Source organism: Alligator mississippiensis, chromosome 2 (assembly GCF_030867095.1).
Source record: "Alligator mississippiensis isolate rAllMis1 chromosome 2, rAllMis1, whole genome shotgun sequence".
NCBI lineage: Eukaryota > Metazoa > Chordata > Crocodylia > Alligatoridae > Alligator > Alligator mississippiensis.
The window spans coordinates 168,934,435-168,961,828 of NC_081825.1; the positions used below are offsets into that span (position 1 = coordinate 168,934,435).

At 43.3% G+C, this 27,394-nt stretch overlaps 1 protein-coding gene across 6 annotated transcripts in view; it reads left to right on the forward strand.

Moving 5' to 3' along the window:
* The window catches only part of WRN (WRN RecQ like helicase), a 164,281-nt gene that overhangs the window by 101,805 nt on the left and 35,082 nt on the right, over positions 1-27,394 (forward strand). For all 6 annotated transcript variants that reach the window (XM_014607369.3, XM_019493513.2, XM_019493512.2 and 3 more), the window contains 7 exons: positions 1,557-1,731; positions 5,279-5,460; positions 6,845-6,946; positions 7,296-7,388; positions 12,232-12,373; positions 26,461-26,631; positions 26,712-26,809. In XM_014607369.3, the coding sequence (XP_014462855.2) occupies positions 1,557-1,731; positions 5,279-5,460; positions 6,845-6,946; positions 7,296-7,388; positions 12,232-12,373; positions 26,461-26,631; positions 26,712-26,809 (963 nt within the window). The remainder of the gene's footprint in view (positions 1-1,556; positions 1,732-5,278; positions 5,461-6,844; positions 6,947-7,295; positions 7,389-12,231; positions 12,374-26,460; positions 26,632-26,711; positions 26,810-27,394) is intronic.

A 27,394-nucleotide genomic window follows, 5' to 3' on the forward strand; every position in this document is an offset into this window, starting at 1 on the left:
GTGTCTCTTTTAGAGAAGTGAACCTAGCTAACTCTAAAAAAACAATGGCTCGCCCAATCTTCCTGAAAGCCAACACTGCTGAAAACTTCTCTGATTACCATCCAATTTTCAGCTTCCTATACCTGCAAAACTGGCCAATATCCAATAGCCAAGACAAAACCCTTATTAGTGTCAATAGAATCTAGTCATGCTAGTTGCTCCACTCCTATGCTGTTGAGCTTCTGCAACTTTAGATATTATAGATGAGGGTAATGGTAATCCATATACATGACATAGCAGGAGTAGGTGATATAGCACTGTAGTGCCTCCAGTTTAACTCTGCTGCAGAGGGCTGAGTGAAGATGGGAAACTGCTCCGCTCTACCAGAAGCCCTCTTATATACCACAGGAATGCATATTAATCTCTTTCTATCTGTGGGAGATCACATAGAGCAAAAGTGAGATACTATGAGCTCAGCTGTCAACACTGCAGTTTAGTGACGTTGACAACTCCTGTGATTCTCTAATGCAGATGTTGCCACTGCTGTGATATCAAAGTGTCTGCTCTTAACTAAAGGGCAGCTGGCTCAAAGTCAACCCTGACAAGGATAAGGGATGCTGGTTGGAAAAAGGGAAAACTTTGGAGTCCTAACCAGGGTACTGCTTTTCTTCGTCCTAAGAGTGGGACTGAAGGAGGAAGGTTTTGGGTTTCTGTGGCTGTTACTATTATTTCTGCATTGTGACTGCTATCCTATTATGGTCCCATTCATAAAGCTGTTTTCTGAACAGTAACTAGCCCTCTGTGATTCTAGTTCTGTTTGCTTATACTACTCTTATTTTAGGTGTTTTCTGTTTGGAGGGTGGGTATCTGGCTCGAAAGGGGAAAAGTAAGAGGAGGGAAGTTTGGTGTTGGAAACAGGGCTGGGATAGAAATGTTTTACTTGGGAGCATTGGAGTAATGAGTGTGCATGTGTATTTGGGAGCAGGAGGATGTTGCACTAAGAAAAGGAGTCAGATGAGAGAGGCAAGTGACACCCTGCCCACCTGTCTGAATAGTTTCCACAAGATTATGGTGCCCTTTTTAATACAGCTTGGCATCATCCTCAGTTGCATGACATTTGTGTCAGAATAGCACAATATAACATGCACTTAGTGCATTAGCTAGAATGTCACCCACAGAAATTGTACTCTGGTGGGAGTATACAAAAATTATTTATGTTTTAGTATTTTTGGGGAAGACAAGTAGTATGGAAATAGAAGAGATTTTGAACTGTTGTTGACATGCTTCTTAGCAAGGCTAAGAATCCAAAAGCAGATGCCAAGCTGGTGTTAACTGTCCCAATACCAGTAAAGTCTACAGAATAGTGACAGTTAACGCTATCTTCCCAAGAGCTGACAACTTCAAAATAAATCAGAAAATAATGTTGATTTTTGAAGCTGCTGATGTCCAGAATAATAACAGCTTAGTGCAAAATCTTCATCTTTTCAACTTTTTGTCTATTTAGTTAGAAGTCAAAAGTGTATTTCATAAATGATTGCCATTTACAGTATATATCATTTTATTGTTGTTTTTCTTAGTTCTACCTATGAGTTTGAAGGACCTACTATTGTCTATTGCCCTTCAAGAAGGATTACCAATCAAGTAGCTGCTGAGCTGATGAAATTAAATGTGGTCTGTGGCATGTACCATGCTGGCATGGGAATCAAAGAAAGAAGAAGTGTCCATCATAGGTTTATGAGAGATGAAATCCAGGTATAAGGAAAACTAAGCTTGTTTGTTCCTATACAGTCTTAGTGTAAGAGTGATGTTTTAGCCATGATGGTCGAGAAATTATGCAAAAGACAAGGATTTCCTAGTGTGATAGCTATTACTGGACCAAAAGATATGAACCTAAGAAATCCTTGCCTCTTATTATGGGATTCTGTAGGAAATGAATTGGGTGTTGCTTTGACATGTACAGGCCAGGTCAAATCAGTCCCGAGGCTGCTTCGACCGTTGGGGCAACTTTAGATGGTGTAACAATCCTTCTAGATTAGTTGAGTTGCTTTGCATCATTGGTGATCCTTCGGGCAAAGTGACATGATTTTTTAACCTCATGTTAACGGCACTTAAATTTAAAATATATATATAGTATTATTATCTTAAAATTCTTCCAACATTTTTATGGTTGGTGCAACCAACATACAAGTAGGAATCGCTTTGCTCATTGCTGAAGCACAGCCACTCTTCAGCACAGTGTTCAGCTTTTTTGGCCCCTTTGTCTAATAGCTGATTCAATCAGTTAGCTTTTTTGGCCCTTTTGTCTAATAGCTGATTCAATCAGTTTTAGATAAAAGCTCCAAAAAGTCCTGCTGAAGCACCTGAACTACACAGACACTGCAGAGCTGTGTCAAACTAATGTGCTGCTGCTTCCGGTAAAGCGCGTCTTTGTGGTTTTTGTCTATGTCTGTCAGTATCCATAATGATATTTTATCTGCAGGTATATTATGATTATTATTTTATCATTATTATTAACATTAAATGCCATGCATTTCTTATCCAGTAAGATCTTGTAGCAATAGGAAGTAATTATGAATGGGATCTAAGGCTGTAGACTGTTAATCATTAATTGTATTTTTATTTTTTTTTAGTGAATGTAACTTCTTTTGTTTTCTCCAGTAAGATCAAATGAGCTAGGAGGCTGCCAAAAAATCTGCAATAAGTAATCAATTGCAAGTTTGCTTTCACTGCTCTTTCCTAGTAACTGTTCTATTTCATTTGCAGAAAGTAGTAGTTACATCTCGTAATTTAATAAAAATTGATGTTCTTCAGGTAGTTGTTCACACATGTATTCTCGCATGTGGATACTGCTCACCTCCTGGACCTCTGATTTGAGGCTTTATGACCTCAGGAATACTCTACTGTATGTTCTAGCCCCTCACCTCCATCTGCTTTCTTATCTGAAAGAATAAAAAGCAAAATATGCATCCTTGCTCTTTAGTTTCTCTTTAGTTATTGACAGGTACTTCAGCTGGCTGAGTTGGAGCATTGGCTTTGTCAGCTATCTTTTGCAGCCTGCACTTGTTTAACTGAGGTTTCCCTCTTTCAAAATCAGCTCTTTAATTTTGTATTCTGTTTCCTTTTCAGTCCTTTTGGGCTTTTGTGGTTATTTCCTCGCCTAACTTATTTTCTTTTGTGGCTACACCATGTGATGCCACCAATTCATAGCATACTGCAGTATTTCCCAACCTTCTCCAGACCAAAGCACACTTACATTAATAACATTTTTCTGTGGCACACCTGTTAAGGTATTCCCCATCCCCATACCTATTGTAGCTCATTGCCATGGCAGAATTCCGTGGCACATCTGTTCGTTTCTGACAGCATACTTTTGTGCTGCGGCAGTTTTCTCAACTGCAGTGTCCCTCCCAGGGAAGTGCATGAAAAACTCTTGAAGAGTGGAGTGTTGAAATTGGTAGGGAGAATTGGAGGGAAGTGGCAGTGGTGGCTTGGGGAATTGGCCTGAATGAGTGGCAGTGGGGTGTAGATCCCAAAAGTTTGGTAAGCACTGGTATAGCACTTTGAGGAAGTTCACCTTTTCTCTGCGGTTTTTGCTCCAACTTTTGTTGAAGATATCTACCTTTGTGGCTGTTGCTCAGTGGAGTGAGGTGGAGGCCGTCTCTCCCCAGCAGACCACTGCCTCTCACCAAAGAGCGGACTGTGATCGTGGAAGCTGAAACCTTCACGATGACACCAGTGCCACAGTCTTCGGTTGACTTCCTCAAGTCGTCTCTCCCTCCTCAGCCTCTGACCCACAACTGGGAGGAGCGAGGAAAAGACTACCTGTGCCCCCAAACCGCTAAACCCTGCTCCCAGAGCCCTGTAGTCTCTCATGACCTGGCTGGGTTTGCTCTGAGCCATGTCATTCATGCCCACATGGATAAGGAGCATAGGGTAGTGGTCAGAGGGCCAGATAATCTTTGGGATCCTCTCTGCTATGTCCCTGATGTGTGCCCCTGAGAAGTAGCAGACCCCCTGGGCTAGTGGGGTCGGGGCAGCAGATTACCCTCAGGAAGGAGTCTCCCACAACGACCACTCTGCGTTTCATCTTAAGGAGAGTAGGGGTGGGTGATCCTCCCATGCCTGCAGGAACTGGCATCTCCGCAGGCTCTGCTGGGGCTACAAGAGGTTTGTACCTGTTGCAAAGCTCCAGAAGGGAGGGGACCTTGGTGTGGCTGGCCTTGGGGCCCTTGACCACCTTGGTCCAACCCCCTGGCTGGACAGTATGGGAGATCCCCGAGTCCTCCCTTGTCCTGGGAGGTGACCTTGGTCTACCCTCCCTACCTATATTGACACCTCCCTTTCCAAGAGGTGGAAAAAATCTTCAGAACCAGTGCCATTGTTATCTTCAGTATGTTCTACCTATCTAGGCCTTTCTATAATTCCTCATGAACTTTTACTCTAGCTGAACTATTGTCAGCATCTCTGTCATCAGGCCATTTTGTACTAGGCTTACTGCTCTTTTACTTCCCTCAGTATTACCATGCTTCTCATGTCCAGAATTGCTGGTACCACACTTAATAGAGAATGCTCCAGCTCCTTCTCTGGAGCATTCTCTATTAAAAGTGTGGTACCATTCTAATACCCCAAGGCTCCCTCATCACTGTCTTTGTAGAAACCACCATATCTGGCACTGTGATGCTAGTACTCCTCTGATACCTTCTAGAATTAGTCATAAAATATTTACTCCATCATGTTTGTGTCAACCCTGCACGTGTCCATAAAGCCTTCTCAGCACACAGGTTGCTCTAGGTCATGTTCTTCCATTTCCTACAGGGATACATCTTTGAGTTCTGCTTTCCAATCTCTGGACTGTTTTCCTGTGTGGAAACTCCCACATGTGGTGTATTTCTTCATCTTTGAAAACTGTCCCTTGAGCTGATAGACCAGGAGGCTTTTCAGGTTTCCTCAAGAGCATGGCAAAAGACCTCTCTCTACCTATTGCCAGAGGAAATTGTAGAGGCATGGGTGCATTCATCTTGTACCAGCTTCAACAAGGCCTTTTTCCAGCCTCCCCAAATATTTGGAGCTCTCCTGTTTTTGCCCTGCCAGTTGACACACACATTGACAAGAAGTAAAGAGCGTCTCTGAAAGGTGTAGAGTTTGTTTGCTTGAACTCAAGTCCTTCATTCCTCTCTCTTCTCAGTCCATGGTGTCCTGCACTTTTATCACACCTTTGCTGAACTACAATACAAACCAGTTTATAGTCTGCCTAATCTCTGGAGAGAAGTTCAGTTGTACTGCTATCTTTGTTTTACAGTGTGTTGTTGCTACTGTGGCTTTTGGAATGGGTATCAATAAAGCAGATATCCGGAGAGTTATTCATTATGGAGCCCCTAAGGAAATGGAATCATACTATCAAGAAATTGGAAGAGCTGGCCGTGATGGACTTCCTGCTTCTTGCTCTGTATTGTGGACTCCAGCTGATATGACTCTTAACAGGTAAATTACTGGTTAACAGCATAGAGTCAATGTAATTTTTTTCCCCTCTTTATCCAGAATTTAATTTTATTGCCAAAATAAACAGGAGGCAGGGGGTTTTATTATGAACATTGTAATTTGAAATGTTTATGGATAAATAAACTGCATAACTAAAGTGACATGAATTAAATATTTCTTTGAGGCCCCTGGCAGATGTTAATACTGTATAATCAATCATGCAATTGAGATCAAAGGAATTTTATTCCCAATCCCAAAAATCTTTGGGGGATTTTTGACATCAAAGATAAAATTCCTGTGATCCCCATTGCATGACTGCCAGTGCAGGGAGCCTGGTCCCTGATGCCAGGTTGCCTGGCCACTGGCAACTTGAAAAGTGAGCTGTCCATCCCAGCGTGGGGTAACCAGTTCTCCCATTTTGTCCATGTTCTTTGTTACAGCTGAGTTCCCCAGTCTCGGATGTACGCCTGCTTTTTTAAGGTCCTGGAGTGCTATGAGTGAGATTGGTGAGAGTCTAGACTCACAGACCTTTAAAAAGTAGGCATGTAGCTGTGCCATGCGTGTAAGATGCAATAAAATGTCAACCTAGCCACAAAGATGTTCCACATAGCTTTTATTGTGCTTAATTTTTAATGCATGGATTATAGTAATTCAGGAACAGTGCATGCAGCCCAGTTACATGTGCACCCTTTGAACATACTGGTCTGCAGGTAACCAGCACGTTCACAGGGCAGCAGTCCAGCTAGGCTGCACTAAGCCTTTTAAAGATCTTGCATGCAGAGGGCCCAAAGTCAGGGAGTCTCTTTTTTTTTTTTTTTTTTTTAAGTTCCAGGTGTGGCATGATTCTGAGTTTGGAGGGAGGCTTCGTGATCTTAGGCTCACAGTGCCCTGGGACCTGAAAGTCAGGATTCTGCTGCACTCCTGCTTTTTAAAGCTCCTGGGATGCTGGGTATCCAACATAAGGGAGAGGCTCCCTGATATTGGGCTTTCCAGGCCCAAGACTTAAAAAGTTCAGTGCAGCCCAGTGCTACTTTGAAACATGTTGCACAGGTGGCTCCTGGTTGCCTACATGCCACATGTTCAGAATCAGCCACAAACGTGCAATATTTTGAAGCTGTTTTGGTATTTTATCATATCTTAAATATCTTGCATATGTTGCATGTTGCCATTTATTGTACAATTAATCACAAGATAGAATGTGGTAGGTGTGCTACTCCTATAGAGTTAAAAGTGAAAGGGAAACCTGTAGACAGTTTTTTTTAAAGTGCATTTTTCAGCTGTTCAGGGTTTCTAGTGGACTTGCATCTGACTTGAGTAAATACGTAGTCTTTGGAGGTGAGGGGTGAACAGTAATCAGTATTTGTTGGTCTTTCTTTTTAACTGACAGACATCTTCTCACTGAGATACGTAAAGAAGCATTTCGACTGTACAAGTTAAAGATGATGGCAAAAATAGAAAAGTATCTTAACTCAAACAGCTGCAGAAGGAAGTGAGTATTACAGTATTTCACTGCACATTTTATGTACAGTCACAACAGGGAATTATTAGGGGACATTGCAGTTCAGTCACAGAATATAAATTCATAATTTGTCTGCAAAAATTCATTTTTATATAAAAAGCAATATTTATTATCTTTGGCACAATTAAATACATGCATTAGGTATTTCTTATTTACTTTCCAAAAACAAACTTTCTTGTCTCTGGATGAATCAAGGTCAAATAATTGGCTCCCTGGAGAATCAGTTAATGAGGATGATTTCAACTCATTGTTTTCCGGAATGAATTTAACATGTAAATTCTTGTTCTTTTTATTTAATTCCCAATGTTCTCTTGGGTAGAATCATCTTGTCCCATTTTGAAGACAAACAACTCCGAAAGGTCTCCTCTGGCATCATGGGAACAGAAAAATGCTGTGATAATTGCAGATCCAGGTAAATGTTCCTCCCCAATGAGTGCAGGGCTGAGATTTATCTATTCTCCTATAACATATGAGACAAAATAAAATAACTGCATAAAATATTTCTACTAAAAATATTGTGTTTTTTATGCACTGAAGTTTGCAAGTATTTATACCGATACAGAAAGCTTTTTGAAATTTTGTTTATTTTGTGTGTAATGGTATGTGCTATTGTAGGTTACACCCAGTAACGGAGTGTAAGAGATTCGCCAAGCCAAAGCCAGGTTGTTTTAAAGCCTGTTAGGATATTTTTAATTGCAGAAATCATCTTTTATTAGTGTCTTATATAAAGTATTTTAGAGGTTGTGAAATTAAATGTTATTAAACACATTTTTGAGCCTTTTGGTATCCCTGTTGAAGAATTAACCTCTGTAGAGAACATTTGAAAGCTGAGTATGTAAGCACTTTTAAAATTTGCCTGACTGTTAAGGAATATCTTCTGTGATTACTGCTCTAATGTATGTCACCTTCATGTTGGTGTATGTCCATTTACTGAGAGGAGATGCTACCACTGGGTATTAGAATAATGCATGGATAAAAAACAGACAAAGTTATTTAGGTAAATCTGATATCTTTGATTAGGCCAACTCAGATAGTTGGAAAAATTCAGATAAAAACCAGAATTTTTTAAAACTTTATTTTAATGGACTGTTCATCTGCATTTATTAGCAGTGTAAGATTTCTGGTTTGAGGTGAATAGTTGTACAGTGCTGTTTTAAGAAGAAAATCAGGAATTCAGCTATACTTCCTACATGTTCACAAATTATTACCAGGTTACGAAACGCCTGGACACAGGAGGAGGGGTGGATGTCGTATACCTGGACTTCAGGAAGGCCTTCGATACGGTATCCCACCCCATACTGGTGAACAAATTAAGAGGCTGTGATGTGGATGACTGCACAGTTCGGTGGGTGGCGAATTGGCTAGAGGGTCGCACCCAAAGAGTCGTGGTAGATGGGTCGGTCTCGACCTGGAAGGGTGTGGGCAGTGGGGTCCCGCAGGGTTCGGTCCTTGGACCGATACTCTTTAATGTCTTCATCAGCGACTTGGACGTGGGAGTGAAATGTACTCTGTCCAAGTTTGCAGATGACACAAAGCTATGGGGAGAAGTGGACACGCCGGAGGGCAGGGAACAGCTGCAGGCAGACCTGGATAGGCTGGACAAGTGGGCAGAAAACAACAGGATGCAGTTCAACAAGGAGAAATGCAAAGTGCTGCACCTAGGGAGGAAAAATGTCCAGCACACCTACAGCCTAGGGAATGACCTGCTGGGTGGCACGGAGGTGGAAAGGGATCTTGGAGTCCTAGTGGACTCCAAGTTGAACATGAGCCGGCAGTGTGACGAAGCCATCAGAAAAGCCAATGGCACTTTATCGTGCATCAGCAGATGCATGACAAATAGGTCCAGGGAGGTGATACTTCCCCTCTATCGGGCGCTGGTCAGACCGCAGTTGGAGTACTGCGTGCAATTCTGGGCGCTGCACTTCAAGAAGGATGCGGATAACCTGGAGAGGGTACAGCGAAGGGCAACTCGTATGGTCAAGGGCCTGCAGACCAAGCCCTACGAGGAGAGACTAGTGAAACTGGACCTTTTCAGCCTCCGCAAGAGAAGGTTGAGAGGCGACCTAGTGGCTGCCTATAAGTTCATCACGGGGGCACAGAAGGGAATTGGTGAGGATTTATTCACCAAGGCGCCCCCGGGGGTTACAAGAAACAATGGCCACAAGCTAGCAGAGAGCAGATTTAGACTGGACATTAGGAAGAACTTCTTCACAGTTCGAGTGGCCAAGGTCTGGAACGGGCTCCCAAGGGAGGTGGTGCTCTCCCCTACCCTGGGGGTCTTCAAGAGGAGGTTAGATGAGTATCTAGCTGGGGTCATTTAGACCCAACACTCTTTCCTGCTTATGCAGGGGGTCGGACTTGATGATCTATTGAGGTCCCTTCCGACCCTAACATCTATGAATCTATGAATCTATTATGAATGGTGCCCAGCTGCACCAAAGCCAAGAGAAAGCAGAACTTTATTTTAGAGATGATTTTTCAACTTGCGTTTAAATTCCCTTTGAAAGATACATGGGCCTGAAGGTTTCTGTGCCAGTAAAAAGGCCCTAGGATTAGATCTTGATGCAAATCCAGGGCTGTGTGCGAGTCTTCCACAGAAGACCTACTTTTAAATTCCTTTTTCTTAATTTATAGTAAGGCTTTCCTTTTTTCTATTTCCTCTGTTCTCTCCCCTCCCAACCACCCCCCATCTTAAAAAAGAAAGAATAATAATAATAATAATAAAACCCTGGATAATTAAAAATGGGCTGTTGGGTAAAATATTCAAATACTTAAGAAGCATTTTTGTTTGATAATATCTTTTATTGGAATTTATATGAAAGATTATTAAATTATTTCAGCCTATACTTGAAAAAGGTTACACCTTGAAAGAAATATTCCCAATCCTCCTCCTCCAATTTAGGCTTTCAGACAACCCCTCAACCTCCTCAGACTCATCATTACAAAGAAATTCTTCACTGATCAACAAAAAATAAATGGAAAAAGTGGGGTTCCACAAAGATCTGTTCTGGGTCTGGTGATATTTAACATTTTTATTAATAATTTGTATAGGGGAATAGATAGCTTCCTGATCAAGATTTTAGATGATGTAAAACTTCAAGGGTTGCAAATAGTTTAGATTATAGGATTAGAGTTAAAAAGAATCCTGTCAGATTAGAAACCAGGCACTAGATAAAAGAATGAAATTGAGTAAAGATAAATGTAAAGTGCTACATCTAGACAACCACCCCCCCCCCGGTACAAATGACAGGACGGGAGATAATTGTCATGTTGTCATGTGACTGTTATGGTGAATCACAAATTCAACATGAGGAATCAGTGTGATGCAGTTGCCAAAAAAGTGAATGCGTTTTGGGGGCTACAGTATTGAGAGTATTGTATGCAGGACAGACACAGGAGGTTTTCATACCACTCTATTTGCCACTGATTTGACCTCCTTCTGGAGTACTATGCACAGTTCTGGGTTCCACATGTTTAAGAAGAAAGTAGAGAAACAGGAGAGGAACCAGAAGCAAGCAGTGAAGATGAAAAAGGGATTGGGAGCAAAAAGCTTTACAATGAGAAGTTGAGAGAATTTGGTAGATTTAGTTGGGAGAGAAGGATATTAAGGGGGAACATGATAAGTTTTCAAATATAATGAAGGCTTTCAGGAAGAAAAACAACCACTGTTCTCCCTTACTGCAAAGGGCAGGACACAGGGCAGTGGATTTAAACTGCAGCAAAGCGTATTTAGGTTAAATCTCAGGGGGGAAAAGTCTTATCTTTCAGGAGAGTAGGACAGTGTGACGAGCTGCACAAGAAAGTTGTGGAATCTTCTTTATTGGAGGGTTTTGAGAAGAGGTTGGATAAGCATTTGACAGAGGTGATTTAGGAATAGTGTGCCCTACATTTTTTCAAGTGTTGGACTATATGATCCTTGAGGTCTGTTCTGACCTATGGTTCTTTAACTGCACCTTGTTTAAACAAATACAAAATCTTTTGACATATCTGAATGACTACCAAAAATCACCCAAAGATCATCCTACACATTCCTATTACAAAAGCAATTTGCTTCATTAAATGTACCAGATATCCTTGTAGAAGATCTTTAGGTAAAACTAAACTATCGTAACACTCTAGAATGAATTCTCTCAGAAAAATGATAGAGACAGAAACATCCAAATGCCAGTGGCTGAACACTTCACAGAAGAGCCCACCCCATCTCTGACCAAACAGTCCTTGTTTTCAAAGAAAACTTATACCATTTCTTCAAAAGACAGACTTGGAAATTAAAATTCATAACTACGTTGGACAGTAGAAAACTTGGATTTAACACAGGCAGCATTTTTTTAGCTCATAAGCATGTGTCTGGTCTCACTGCTGACCTCTGCGGGCTCCACAGGTGAGAATGGCCCTCTTCTTTTTTAATGATCTTATTCTTTTAGGTTTATGTATTTCTACTGCCTTTTTACTTGGTTTGTAGCTATATCCTGATTATTTAACTTTGCTCCCAGAGGCTGCCCATTTCCTTTTTTAAATGATCACATTTCTTATTCTTCCACTTGACATTTATCTGATATCTGCTTCAGATATCGGATTTATCTGTATCTGCTTTTTTCGCAGGAGGGGAATTTTCTGCCTGACAGCTTCCCTTGCATGTCTCAACCTATAAAGTTGGTCTAATAAAAGACATTACCATACAAATATTGTTTCTTGTATGAAGAATATAAAAGATTAAGTTGTTTAGACATTGACTATGTCACATGTTGATAGGTCTGACTGTTTGTAGCAATAAATACTGTAACACAGATATACCAAAGATTTTGGCATACATTACGTTACATAGCATGTACAGTATATGGAGTATTGTTCTGATTATTGTTCTACATTTTTTTCCCTCTGCAAAAATAACTATTAAAATCACACTTGATTATCCAGATGATTGACCTGTAACTGGACTTCTGACAGTCATGCTATAATTCTGCTGTAATACCCAATTGTTGGTTGACCCTCGCCAAGGCATTAACTAATATGGGAAGGGGTGAAGCACTATTTTTCCTAAAAAATGAACCTGAAAATGTTAAACTGTTAATCAGAATAATATGGTACATATGAATATTAATTAAAAGATATTTAATAACAGGTTCAAATGTAAAACATTCAACTGAATATTAAATCACTGTATAGAACTACATTATATTACATTTTTATTATTTTACTTTTTTTTGACTGTTTAGTGCCTTGCAGTTAGTGCTTGTTTTCTTGTTTGTTTTTAGAGCCTTTTGCTTCACAGCTGCAGATGAGACAGAAAGTAATTTGCAGGATTTTGGGCAGCAAGCATGCCAGCTGATGTCTGCAGTGAGTGCCTTAGATGAGAAGTTTGGAACTGGTGTTCCAATTTTGTTTCTTCGAGGATCTGTAAGTTTGGTTTAAACTCCTTGTTTGTATTTTAGTGATAGAGAGAAGTGATTTGTAATAATCTTCCCTCTTTGGTCCCAAAAAAGCAGGCATGTTGTATTTTTAGTAGTGGTCTCCTTAATCCTGTTAGACTCCAGCTTTATGGTGTGGCAAAGCTTTCTCTGGAGGGTGGATTGGACAATTACCTTCTGGAGCCATTCAGCAGCACTTTGTGTATACTAGCAGGTTTTAACTTTGGAGGTGCTCTTTCTTACTATTTGTATTGTAGTGGTATCAAGAGATTAAAACACATATTGTTTTAAGGACATAAGAAAAAGAGATGGTCCCTGTCCCAAAGGAGCATACTCTCTTGGGCTCCTCTGTTCTAAAGATTAAACATCCAGCATTCTCAGCCATTACTGGCCCAGAAGGTTAGATCAAGTCAGGAGTCAGCAACCCCCGACACATGTGCCAGAGCACAGGATGTGAGGCCGTTTTGCTTGGCATGCTACAGCCAGCCTGATCTCTGGGCAGCTGCCACTGGCCACGGAGCCCAGGCTGCTTGCAGCAGGTAGCAGGGAGGGAGGCTGTGAGCCTTATAGATTTATAGAAGTAGGGTTGGAAGGGACCTTGTAGATCATCAAGTCCAACCCCCTGCCCTGGGCAGGAGAGAAAACCAGGCTGAAATGACCCCAGCCAGGTAGACATCAAGCCTCCTCTTAAAGACCCCCAGGGTAGGAGCCATCACCGCTTCCCTTGGAAGTTGGTTCCAGATCCTAGCCACCCTGACTGTGAAGTAGCGTCTTCGGATGTCTAGTCTAAACCTACTCTCTAACAATTTGTGGCCGTTATTCCTTGTTACCCCGGGGGACGCTAGGGGGAACGGGGTCTCTCCCAAACCCTGCTGGTCCCCCCTGGTGAGTTTATAGATGGCCACCAGGTCCCCACTCAGCCTTCTCTTGCAAAGGCTGAAGAGGTTAAAGTCCTGTAGCCTCTCATTGTAGGGTCTGCCCTGCTGTCCCCGGATCATGCGGGTGGCCCTCTTCTGGACCCTCTCCATGTTGTCCACATCCCTCCTGAAGTGCGGCACCCAGAACTGAACAGTACTCCAGCTGCAGCCTGACCAGTGTCACTTAGAGGGGGAGGATCACCTCCTTGGCCCTGCTTGAGATGCATCTGTGGATGTACAAGGTACGGTTAGCCCTACTGACCGTGACCTCGCATTGTTGGCCCATGTTCGTCTTGGAGTCAATAATGACTCCAAGATCTCTTTATGCCACCGTGCTCTTGAGAAGGGAGTTTCCCATCTTATAAGTGTGCTGCTGGTTCCCACTGCTCAAGTGCAGCACCCTGCACTTGTCAGTATTGAAATCCATCCTATTTTCATTAGCCCACCCCTGTAACTTGTCCGGTCCTGCTGTAATCTGTCCTTCCCTACTATTGTGCCCACCTCACCCCAAATCTTGGTATCATCAGCAAATTTAAACAAGCTGCATTTTACCCCATCATCCAAGTCACTAATAAAGAAATTGAACAGTGCGGGCCCAAGGGGCCGAGCCCGGGGGACTCCACTGCCCACTTCCTTCCAGGTCGAAAAAAACCCATCCAATACCACCCTCTGAGTACAACCCTTCAGCCAATTTACAATCCATCTGACTGTGTAGGCATCAATGCCACAGTCACCTAGTTTTTTGATGAGAATGGGGTGGTCGACTGTGTCAAAGGCCTTGCTGAAGTCCAGAAAGACTACATCCACTGCGACACCTGCGTCCAATGCTTTTATGAGCTGATCGTAGAAGGCAATCAGGTTGGTCTGACAGGACCTGCCCCTAATGAAACCGTGCTGGTTGCCCTTGAGCATCATCCATGCTGCTGGGCCATCACAGATGTGCTCCTTGAGGATCTTCTCAAAGAGTTTCCCCAGGACTGAAGTAAGCTAATGGGCCTATAGTTGCCCGGGTCCTCCCTCTTCCCTTTTTTGAAGATGGGGACCACGTTGGCTTTCTTCCAGTCATCTGGCACCTGACTGTGAGCAACCTGGGCTCTGTGGCAGGCAGCAGCTGCCCGGAGCCCAGGCTGGATGTGGCAGGCATCTGTGCACTGGTTGCACTGGGGTCCAGAGCCCTGGCTCGGCTCTGTGGCCGGTGATGCCTGCACGTGCATTTGGGGCACATAGTGGGGAAGGAGCCTGCTGATAGCAGCCCTGGCTCTGTGGTGGCAGTGGCTGCATGTGTACCATGGGGTGCATAGCAGAGAAAGAGCTGGGTTTGCACTGACCCTGGCCACTTCTCTTCTGTGTGCCCTTAGTTGTGCATGTAGCTGCTGCCAACAACGAACCGGGCTGGGGCCCTGGACCCTGGTGCAGCTGCTTGCAGGCTCACAGCTGCCCACTGTGAGCAGCCTGGGCTCCATGGCAGGTGGCAGGGGCCTGCCTGGAGCCCAAGCTGCTTGTAGCAGATGGTGAGATCTGCTGTAAGCAGCCCAGGCTCCGTCTCAGGCAGCAGGAGACTGCCCAGAGCTTGGGCTGCCTGCAGCAGGCAACCAGAAGGCAGCAAGCAGCTCCACTGGGGTCCAGAGCCCTAACCCAGCTCGTTGCTGGCAGCGGCTGCACATGCACCTCAGGGAGCATGGGGCAGAAATGGCCAGGGCTGCATTGTCACAATAAAGATCAGGCCCCTTGTGGCTACCCCGCCATCCACCCCTGGCATGCCAATGTCTTTCAAGTCCAGGTTTTGGGTTTTTTTGGCACTCAGCCCAAAAGTGTTGCCAACCCTGATTTATATATGATGGCATGGCTCACCATGACTTGGAAAAGAGTTGGAGCTGAGGGGGACTGCTCTCAGTGAGTACTATCTTATGTCTTATTCAGGTAGGTTGCATTAACCTATCCTTGTGGTAGATTCCCATCAGCATATTTGCCCATATGGCCATATACTTTATAGTCATGCTCATTGTTGGCTGCATTTAATCAGCTTCATAGTTGGTTTCCCTTACTGAGCACATGCTGCTTTTAGCAGCAGTACAGAGATAGGCAGTGTATTAAATGTGGCTTCCTTGTATGCAGATATAAATTGAGGGGGGTTTTCCCTGTGTTGATTGGAGGAAAAACCCTTGTCTTATATTCAAGTAAATATGGTAGTACACCTTGTTGAATATGCTTGCAGTTTTCTTCCCTGTGTTAGGAATGCCATGGATTAAAAACATTAGCGCTAACACATCTAATAGAATTATACACTTATGGGCCTTAAAGTTTGAATAGTCAGGTTCTCAATTCCTGTGTCTCTGTACAATTATTTTAAGTTAGAAGATTTTAATTTGAAAGTTGAAGACCACCCTAAGAAGCAGTTTGACTGGTAATGAAAAAACTTTGCATGTGTAAAACTGAATTGAGGGGCTGTTTAAGATGCTCCTGTTCTTAAATTATGTCTAAAAGAGTTTTAAAAAAAAATGATGCAACAGAGCTAAGTGTAGAAAAATAGATGGAGCGTGCCATTCTTATTACACCAAAATAAAAATTTTGTATGTTTGTATACATTTTTCCAGCGGCCTATCTAAAATGTTTGTGTGCACTTTGTGAAGTATTGTATTGTCTTTTAATTTGGCTTAGCCTTGCAGTATAACAAATAAGTACAGGTGGGCTCCTAGACAGAATTCAGGTGGGTCACAGGAGAGATCAAATTTCAACTGTTATTTGAAAGCTGAGTCAGTCTCCAGTATTGAACAAGTCCTCTTGGGAATCTCCAAATTAAGAAGTTGCCTTGACTGAAATTTTATACCACTCCTGTTACGCAAAGAAAAATATGATACTTTAAAGTACATGTTATTATGAGCTATTCCAGATGCAAAAATCTCTATAGCTGATTGTGTAGAATCCTTTTAATTAAAGTTTTCAAGTTTAAGAATACTATTGCTTGAAAATTTGCTTTTTCATTTAATTATTGTTAAAATACTTTGATTTAGTTGGCAATAATCAGGAAAACTATAGATGTAAACTTTGCTGTGTTTTACATCTATACATGTATAATGCAGATGTTTCTTTAATTGATCAGTCTTTCAACTTAAATAAAATCCATTGCATGTCTTTAGAGTATATAATCTGTGGAATAATTTATTATAATATAATATTTTTAATATAAGATATCCTTGAACTTTAAGTACACATTCATTAAACTATAACAAAAAGTGCATTGAAATATATAAACATAGTAAATTAGAGTTGGAAGGGACCTCAGGCAGTCATCTAGTCCAACCCCCTGCTCAAATCAGGACCTTCCCCAACTAGATCATCCCAGCCAAAGTGAGAAAGTTTTTCCTAATATCTAACTTCTCTTTCTACAACTTCAGACCATTGTTCCTTGTTCTGTCAACTGCCACCACTGTTATCAGTCCATCTCCATCCTCTTCCGAACCTGCCTTCAGGTAGTCGAAGGCTGCTATTAAATCCTCTGTCTTATCTTCTAAGTAAGCCCAGGTTCCTCAGCCTCTCATGTCATTTACCCCAGCCCCCAAACCTTTTTATTGCCCTCTGCTGGATTCTTTCCAATTTGTCAATGTCCATTCTGTAGTGAGGGGCTCAAAACTGGACACAGTACTCCAGATGTGGCCTCACCAGTGCTGAATAGAGGGGAATAATCACTTCCCTTGACCTGCTGGCAACACACTTACCAATTCAGCCCAGTATCCTGTTAGCCTTCTTGGCAACAAGGGCACACTGTTGGCTCATATTCATTTTGCTGTCCACTGTAACCCCCAGGTCCTTTTCTGCAGAACTGCTGCCCAGCCAGTCAGCCCCCAACCTGTAGCAGTGCATGGGATTGTTCTGTCTAAGGTGCAGTACTTTGCACTTGTCCTTGTTGAACCTCATAAGATTTCTTTTGGCCAATTCCTCCAATTTCTCTAAGTCACTCTGAATTCTAGCCCTACCCTCCAGCATATCTACTACTCCCCCCAGCTTGGTATCATCTGCAAACTGGTTGAGGGTGCACTCTATGCTATCTTCCAGGTCATTGATGAAGACACTGAACAAAACCAGCCCCCACACTGACTCTGGGGCATTCCACTTCATACCGGCTGCCAACTAGATATGTAACTTAATTACTACCCTCTGAACCCAAAGCTTCAGACAGTTTTCTATCCACCTTACAGACCATTCATTCAGACCATACTTTCATAGCTTGCCTGCAAGAATGTTGTGGGAACCATATCAAAAGCCTTGCTAAAATCAGGGTACACCACATCAGCAGTCTCCCCATGTCCTCAGAGACAGGCATCTCATCATAAAAGGCAATCAGATTGATCAGGCATGACTTGCCCTTGGTGAATCCATGCTGATTGTTCCTAATCACCTTCTTCTCATCCAAGTGCTTCGAGATGGATTCCTTGAGGATTTGATCCATGATTTTTCCAGGGACTGAGGAGAGGCTGACTGGTTTGTAGTTCCCTGGATCTTCCTTTTTCCCTTTCTTAAATATGGGCACTATGTTTGTCCTTTTCCAGTCATCTGGGATCTCTCTCAATTGCCATGAGTTTTCAAAGATGATGGCCAATAACTCTGCAATCTCATCAGCAAACTCTCTCAGCACCCTTGGGTGCGTTCCATATGGCCCCATGGACTTGTATATGTCCAGCTTTTCTAAATAGTCCCTAACTATTTCACCACTATTTTCACTATTTCATTGTTGGCTGCTCACCTCCTCCCAAACTGTGCTGCCTGATGCAGTAGTCTGGGAGCTGACCTTGCTTGGGAAGAGTGAGGTGAAAAAGGCATTGAGCACATCAGCCGTTTCTGCATCCTCTGTCACAAGGTTGCCTCCCCCATTCAGTAAGGGGCCCACACTTTCCCTGATCCTCCTCTTGCTACCTGTAGAAATGCTTCTAGTTCAACAGGCCTATGTCCTGTTTCATACTGGAGTTCTGAGCCATCATACGTCTCTTTTACATAAAGTGCAATTGCTCTTCTCCCTTGCCTGTCCCTCCTGAACTGTTTGGACCCATCCATGACAGTGCTTCAGTCATGTGAGCTATCCCACCAAGTCTCTGTTGTTCCAATCATGTCATAGTTCTGTGACTGTGCAAGGACTTCCAGTTCTTCCTGCTTGTTTCTCAGCCTCCATGCATTCATGTATAGGCACCTAAGGTAAATAGTTGATTGCCCTGATTTCTCAGGAAGTATGAGACCATCTTCCCTGTTGCCCCGTCCTGCTTCTGCTTCCTCCAGGTCTCCCTCTTCCACACTTGCATTAGGGCTTTGGTCTCCATGCCTTGGCAAACCTTGTTTAAAGCCCTCGCTAGGTTAGCAAATCTGTCTGCGAAGATGCTCTTCCCTCTCTTAGTCAGGTGGATCCCATCTCTTCCCAGCAGTCTTTCTTAGAACAACATCACATGGTTGAAGAAGCCAGAGCCCTGCAGGCAACACCACTTGTACAGCGAGTTATTGCTCTGCAGGATGCACCCTGAAGAGATCCCAGCCTGAACATAACTGAAGTATGTAGACATTTATAATTCTACAAAATTAAATTATATTTAATTTTCAATTTAAGAAATTGGGCCAGAACATAATTTATACATACATACAATAGCGAATTAAGAATGACGAGAGGGGGGGAACGGATTGAGCGCTGCCACCTACCACCCCGCACCACTGCGTCCCAGGATGGGGGGGAAGCTTGCCCTGCCATCCCCTCCGTCCCCTTCCACCAGCACCCCGCATCACCGCTGCCTCCAGCAGCCTGGCCTCCACCCCAACTCTGTCCCCGCTGTCGTGAGGGTGTTCCACCGCCTCTGAGGAGCAGGGCCGGGGGGTGAGGGTGGGATGAGGTCAGCAGTACTAGCCTCGCCCTCCCCCCCCCCCAACCCCCTCCATCCCTGCCATCATAGTGGAACTCCACACTCTGATTGTTTTTTTCACTAACCAATCAGAGTGCTCCAAAAAGCATTACGGACAGACAGATGAACTAAGCTCTTTATTATATAAGAATTTTGTTTACACCTCAGATTTACTCCTGTATTTTTTTGAGTTAATAAACCGGCAAAAATGAACAACAGCAAAAAATTAGTGATGGTTACTTAATGTGATGGCATGAAGTTCTAGCACAGAAAAGGCATAAAATTAGCTTAGTCTACAATAAATAAACCCAAAATATCTCTTGTCTCTTGCTAATCTCATGTCTTAGAGTAGCACACACAATGTTGAGTTTTCAGTCCCAGAAAATTTGCTTAACTGAGCATGCTGCTCTGTAATACAATCTACTTCAGGGAAATTGAAACTGTGTTTTGTGGTTTGTTTGGGGTTTTTTTTTTTACTTTTTCTCAGTGGGGTTTGGTTAGTATGTGAATTTGTATCATAAACATTTACAGAAATGTTTGTTTTTTTTGTTATAAAGTTGTCCCCCATTTTCTGTATGGGAATATGGACAGCCTTGTAAAAGCCATCACATTCCAAGATGAGAGGCCAACTGTCAGCCTCAGAAGAAACTATTTTCTTCCTAGAAATTAAACCTGTCAAGGTACCTTCTGTGAAGGAGAAACTTTTGTGACTAGCACAGGGTTCATCTGTCCCTATGGAGGGCAAGAAAGTCACTCTTTTATCATGTTAAAGCAAGGGTTGTCAACCTACAGCCTGCAGGCCAGATCTGACCCATGGCTTTGGCAGCATTAGGCAGCAGGGAGTTCTGTCTGCACTTCACTGCAGTCAGCTTCCTGGTGCTTCCACAGTGGGGAGCTCTCTCTGTGCCACATGGCACAGCACTAAGGCAGCCCAGAAGCTGTCCAGGTGTGCTGCCACAGTCCTGCAGAAAGAATAAGCAGGAGATGCACCTGGGTCCTAGTGCCTGTCCATTTTTACTTGAGCTGGGTCATTCCAAAAATGTTGTGGACCCCTTTGTTAAAGTATGTTTAGCCTGAAGAAAAGGAAACTAAGGAGGGACATGATGACAGTTTTTGGATCTTAGAAAGACTGTCAAAAGGAGGGGGAAACCAACTCTTCTTTGCTGCAGAAGACAGGACGTGAAGCAATCTTTTAAATGGCAGCGCAGTAGATTTAGACTGGATCTCAGGAGATACTTCCTTAACACTAGAACAGTATGGCAGCGGAATAGACAGTGCAGGGAAGATATAGAATCTTCTTCATTGGAGATTTTCAAGTGGATGCTGGAGGAATATTGATAGGGATAGTTTAGGAATATAGCATTCCTGCATTTTTGTTGGGGGTTTGGATCAGATGACTTTTAAGGTTCCTTCCAACCCAGTGCTTCCATGAGGGAATGGTTTCTATAAACAAGTCCTTCATTGGGAATGGATTTTCTTTTTCCAGTCCCTCAGTTTGCAGCTGTACACTGGAAGTCAGGCACTGCAAGTTGATTGAAGCACTCTATAAAGGGCTTTTGTGAATAATTTTCGTTGTGTCCATGTAGCTTACAGAGCTCAAGCAGGCACCATTATTCTGCTCTCTTTGAATTGTTTTCAACATGCATGTACACTTATTGCAATACTTGATTTTATCAATGTACAGGCAGTCCTTGGACTTACAACACGATTGGTTCCTGAAAACTGCGTCTTAAGTCGAAACATAACTTGGAACCGATTTTCCCATAGGAAATAATGTTATAAATGGGGGATTGGTTCCTGAACCAAGGCCCAATACCCTGTTTTCACCAAAAAATAACCCAGAATGTTGTACTCAATCAATTAAAGACGAGTAACATAGCTACATTAATGTATTTATATTGTAAATAGCAATCATATTGATTTGGAAGTCTTCTTTGAGGTGACTTTGCTGGACTTTTTGAAGGGTTCTTGACTGGACTCTTCTCAGGAGTCTTGGCTGCAGGTTTTTCTGGAGTCTTGTCTGCTTTCTTAAAGAAAGTGTCCAAGGAAGTTTGGACAGATGTTCTCCAGGGAGATGGGTGACACAGTGAACTTGTTCGCTGGTGTGGCATTGCATCGGATCAAGCATTGTAAAGTCGAAACTGACCTCAGAAAGTTGAAACAGAGTTTCAATTTATAAGCATTGCAAGGGCAAAACATAACTCAAAACGTTGTAAGTCGAGGACTGCCTGTAATGGAAGAGGAACCCTTGCCATTCTCAGAGTCCTTTCCATTGTCAAGCCTGCCTTTTTATTTATTCTCCCAGAGAGGGGTGTCTCGGACGGCCGGAGCCGACTCGAGATGATTCAAAAATCACTTGGTCATTTGGGCGGGCTGGTGAATGGAGAGGCAGACACAGCTTATTGGTTGCAAAAACTTTACTTACACCGCTTGTAGCCACGACGCAGGTGGTCTGGTCGCTTAAACAACTATGTAAGTTGCTCCAGCTGGCAAGGTTCAGGCCAGCTAATCCGTCCACAAATTAAGCCGGCAGGGAAAGGGTACGTCGAGGATTGCGCTCGGCGACGGGGAGAAGAATCGATAGGTGATCAGTCTATCGATCAGCTCAGCCGCAAGTCAGATCTCTTTAGAGGCACTCTGCAGCATGCTCAAAGTTCTCCGACTTGGGCGGAAGTCGCACAAAATTTTAAACAGCTAGCAAGCCAATTACTAGCTGCCACGTAGGAATAATTTAGAACTGGCCAATAGCGGGACACAAATTTGCATTCAAATGGCGGGAACTCTCTTGCACCGGGGTTTTTCTGTTGCAACAAAAACCATTTGCTGTGCAAGAGGCTCTCATGTGGCGGGAAAATTCCATTGTGCCGAGGCACCAAAATCACTGGGTTGTGACAAGGGGAACTGCTTCCTAGGTAGCAGTGTCCCATCACCTTCCGAGTACAGGCCTCCTGCTGCATAAATCCCATGTATGGTTGATGGGGGCGGAAAAAAAGACGTGTACATGTGTAGGTAACAGTGCAATTGGATCTAATGTGTGATCTACATAATCATGCCTCCTGCCATGCATGTAAGGGGAGCCCAATCCTGGGCTCCCTATGTATTGGCAAGAAGCAGGCACCCATGGCTGAGAGACCCCTTTCCTGAGGGGGCTCCCAGCTGCGGGGGGAGTTGGGGGGAGAGGGGCAGTGGCCACACACACCTGGGATCCAGAGACCCCACAGCTGACAGGTCTCTGGGTCTGGGCTGCACTTCATGGGCAGCTGGAACCCAGAATTCCCCAATTGACAAGGCTCTGTGTCCTGGCTGCTGATGAGGTGCAGCCCAGACCCAGAGCCCTGTCAGTTGTGGGGTCTTTGGGTCCTGGCTGTCCACAAGGCACAGCTGGAACCCAGAGCCTTGTCAGCTGCAAGACTCTGGGTTCCAGCTGCCCATGAGGCGCAGCCAGGACCAAGAGCCCTGTGTGGGGCCAGGGGTTTCACGCACCCCTGAGCCTTGGGGATCATGGCAGCCACAATTCCCACGGCTTGTGGGGGTTGCATCCCTGTGGCTGAGAGCCCTGTTAGCTGATGGGCTCCAAACTGCAGTGGAGGCCCTAGTACATGTGCAAATTAAAGCTCAATAGCTTTCCTTTCCTTTTGCATGTCCTTGTGCCCAACGTATTTAACGCAATTCAGAGATTTGCTGAATCTGACAGGCCACACTGTGGGTGCTTCAATCAGCTATAAAGGTAGTACACTTTTTCAAGCTCTAACCTTATAAAGCGTTGAAGCTTTTTATCCTGTGATAACTATTTTGTATGTGTAGCTGGTTTTAAGGTAATTGTGCAATTAACCAGTTAATGCACAATACCTGCAACATGTAGAGGGGGCTTTAGAGATTAGCCTGTACCAGAAAGCAAAATCTCCTTTCTCTATCATCATCAACAGTATTACTTTTGCTTGTAACTTTTGACTCAGACTTCTTTTTATTGTCTGATGTCTAGGCTGTATCTAAATCTTTCAGGTTATTTTGATACTTCTATGATTCAGACTTTTTACTTATCCACACTGATAAAATCTGTCCACAAAGGTAATATCTCCTCCATTTTTTCATCATCTTGTGTCTCAATCCCTGCAACATCCTTTTCCCTGGTCTTGACAAATGTAATGTTGCCTTCCTCTCATCCATCCAGAATGCTGCTGCAAAGATAATTTCCTCACCTGTTGCTTTGAGCCTGTCTGTGCTTTCTTTAAATTCCTCTACGGCCTCTCTTTCACTGTTAAATTAAACATAAGCAGCTTGTCTTCACTATCACTTAATGACCGTTTCTCAACCTGCTTACCATCTTGGCACTGATGTGAATTCCTGTCTCCATTCAGACTGACTAGGTTGCAGTACTGCAGAAAAGGATGAGAGGTTATAATGTACCTAAAACTGAATATGATTCAGCTGTGTGCCCTTTTTACCAAACAAGCCAATAGCATACTAGACTCTACTTAATAGGAGCATTGCTTGCAAGTCAAGACAAATGATTCTTTCCCTGTATTCAGCACTGGTGAAACCTCACCTAGAATACTGTTGCTATTTTTGGGCACTGCACTTCAAGAAAGACATAGACAAATTAGAAAGTTTTCATCAGTGAATAACAAAAATGATTATTTACAAGGAAAGACTGAAAGAACTAGGATTATTTAGTCTGGAGAAGAAAAAAAATAGAGATATTTGATAATAGTCTTCAAATATCTGAAGAGGGTGGCTTTGGAGACTATGATGTTAAACTGTGACTGCGGAGGACAGAAGTAATGGTCTTAAATTGCATCAGGGGAGATTTAGGTTGTCTATTGTGAAGAACTGTCTCCCTACGAGGGTTGGTTAAGCATTGGAACAAATAACCTCAAGAGGTGGTGGAATCTCCATCCTTGGAAGTTTTTAAGAATAGGTTAAATAAACACTACTTGCAGAGTGGAAACCTCTTGGTTTTTAAACTTTCTTTTAGAAAGAATGCTGTATGGCTTATAAATGGAGTTCTCCCCATTAACACTAAATAATAATAATCACACTTTTGTACCAGCATCTGAATTCAAACTTATCTTGCATGATTTAAATTTTTGCCGGTATGCAACAAGAATATGTTGCTAGATTTCCAGTGTGATTTGTTTTTGTTTGGGTTTTTTTTAAATATATATATTCTTTAATCTATTTCCAAGGGAGGAGTGGAGTAGCCCCAGATGGGTAGGAACTAGAGGGGAGAGTCTCTTTAACTCCCAGCTTTCATGGAGAGCATGGAATTAAAAAAAAAAAAAAATCTATGTAGATTATTGTGGAAAGTCCTACGGAGGGGTGGGGAGCACGGGGAAGGCATTGTCATGCTAACCCTAACTTTGTCCTCCAGCTTTAGTCCACCCTTCCTAAAGACCTCCATGGCATTTGCATCTGATAAACTCCTGTGTGACTGCTGTTTCTAGTGCCTAGAACAGAGGTGGGCAAAGTCCAGCCGGAAGGCTGGATTGGGCCTGTGGTGGACTCTGTTTCCCAGCAGCCCCTGCCTGCGTCACTGCAGCTGATTTACATGAGGACCCCAGGAGTCGCGGTGCTGTGACAACGGGGAGCCTGGGTTTCCATGGAGACTCGCCGACAGGACATGCAGCTGGGTGGGGAGCTGCTCCAGGGCTAGGATCTTGTGGTGGTGACAGCGTGGTCAGGACAGCGAGCCGGGTAGACCTGCGATCTGCTGCCTGGGCACGTAAGGCAGGGATGCGGTGTGGTGTGCAGGCAGCAGATTGTGGTTCTGCCCCAGCTCCGGACCATGCTGTCACCACTGCAGGATCCCAGCCCTAGCTGCAGAGTAGCAGCAAGATCCCAGCCCTAGCTGCAGAGTAGCAGCCTGCCCAGCTTTGCACCCTGCCAGTGCTGCTCAGGCTAGTCTCCATGGAAACCCCCTCCCCACACTGTCAGGGTGCTGCTGCTACTGGGGTCTCCATGGAAACTGGCTGCGGCAACATAGGCAGGAGCTGCTTGGAAATGGAGTCTGGCTGCTGGCCGGATCCACCATTTTGCTCACCCCTGGCCTAGAAGCCTTGCAGGTTTACACTGAAAATCTGCCTTCCCCTTGTTTGTGTTGGAGGTAGTGGTTTTAAGCCCAACCTATATAGCTCCTGTAAATTCTACCTGGAGCTTGGGGTGGGGGCAGAGACTGCCATGGGCAAGAGAATGAACATCTTTTCTGTGACCCATATAATTTGGGAAGGACAGTCACCAAACTAGTGGTTCATTTTTGCTGCTGTTCTAGTGTGTTTGAAATATAAATGTTAAATTTTGGAAAGAAGCAGATGAGGAGAGCAGTGCAGAGTTCCATTCTAGGAGTCTGCTTCCTGGGGGATGTCTACTCGTTGTTAATTAGAAACATGGACTGGAAGAGGAACCTCCTAGTCTATTAAGTCCAGCCCCCTACTTTTACAAGAAGCCGTTTAGCCAACAGTTCCTACATTAACACCCAGTGGGACTCTCCTCTGGTTGGGATAGGGTGGATTAAGATCCAGCACTTCTCTGGAGTTAGTTGGTCCCTGGAAAACCTTTAGCAGTCCTTTGCTTTTCATCTTGTAGTTTGAGTAGGACTCCTGGAATTTTTATTTCTGGACTCCTAATTTTTTTTTTAAAGTTCATTTGACTCTTTTGTTTTAAGTACTTGGTGTACTAGGACTTCTTACAATGTAGAACTGCATACAGATGAAGGTAATTGATGGACATGGTCCAGTGCCCTAATTCTAGCAAAGAATGTTACTCCCAAATTTATCAACTGAGATTAAGCCAGGTCAGCCAGTAGCAGAAATGGCACTTTTTGTTAATCTCTTGATTTCTGGGAATTTTGTATGCACTCCTATCCTGGGTCCTGGGGCCTGTGGTAAATTGTGGCCCTTATCCTTTGACAATCTTGTCAGAAAGCCCAGAAATTGAATGAATAGGCACAGACAAAATTACTCTTCAAGTAACAAATGTGAGGCATACTGCCATGGTTCACATCGTATGGACAGAGGAGGATTTCAGTCTTTTATTTATTTATTTATTTATTTTTTAACTGGATCTTAAGGGAAACATGGATGTTGTCATATTTGGAGAGGTTGCACCATATTTCTGGTGCTGGCAGCCTTCCTAGCTTTTTGTTCCTTTTTTTTGTGGTGATAGTTTTTCTTTATACAGAACTTCACAATTCTTTTTTTGCTTCACTAGTTACTTGGTGGTTTTTGTTTTGTTTTTTTGTGCAAGGAATACAGCAGTCTGACTCAAATTTGTTTTAATGATTTCAGAATTCTCAGCGTCTCCCAGATAAATACCGAGCTCACACACTCTTTGGTTGTGGGAAGGACTGGCCAGAGAATTGGTGGAAGGCATTAGGACGAGAGCTTATCAGTGAGGGATTCCTTAAAGAAGTTTCCGGTCGAAACAAATTTGCAACCATGTGTGTGCTTACTCAGAAGGTAATCCTCACTGTAAAATCTTAAGGCCAGAGGTTTCTTTTAACAGTCAAAACTTTGAAAATGTTGTGTTTCTTTCACAGGGTAGAAACTGGCTACATAAAAGTAAAACTGGATTGCATCAAAGCCTTCTGTTACAGCCTAGTGAAGAACTACATCTTAAGAAACTTCATTTCCCAAGGTAACTATAGGTGTATATACAGTAAAATCTCTGTTATCCGGCATCCCTGGGGTAAGGGGATTGCTGGTCATGTAAAATTTCCAGTTATCTGAAAACCGCCTATAGCGGTTGTAATTCCTTGGCTTGCCGCTGAGAATGACCTGGGAGACGGTGTCAAAGGCCTTGCCAAAATTGAGGTATATCACATCTATTGCTCCTCCTCCTTCAATGCATAGAGCCTGTCACTTTGTCACCAAAGCAGATCAGGAGCTCAGGATAAGTTCACTTTGACTGTTCCTGATCATCTGTTCTTCTCCCCATGCTTATATGTGGATGCCTTGATCTGCTCTATGAACTTTCCAACGATTAAAACCAGACTGATTGGTTTTTCTTTCTTTCCTTAAAGGGCACTATATTTGCCCTTTTCTAATCAGCCCAGGACCTCCATGAGTTTTCAAAGATAATAGCCAGTGACTCTCTAATTACCAGGGACCCTGGTTTTCCCTGATAAAAAAAATAAATAAATCAGAAATTCTCTGTTAAAAAATCCTAAATCCATGATTAAAATGAAAGGCCCCCCACAGCCCCCCTGGCCCTGTTGGTGCC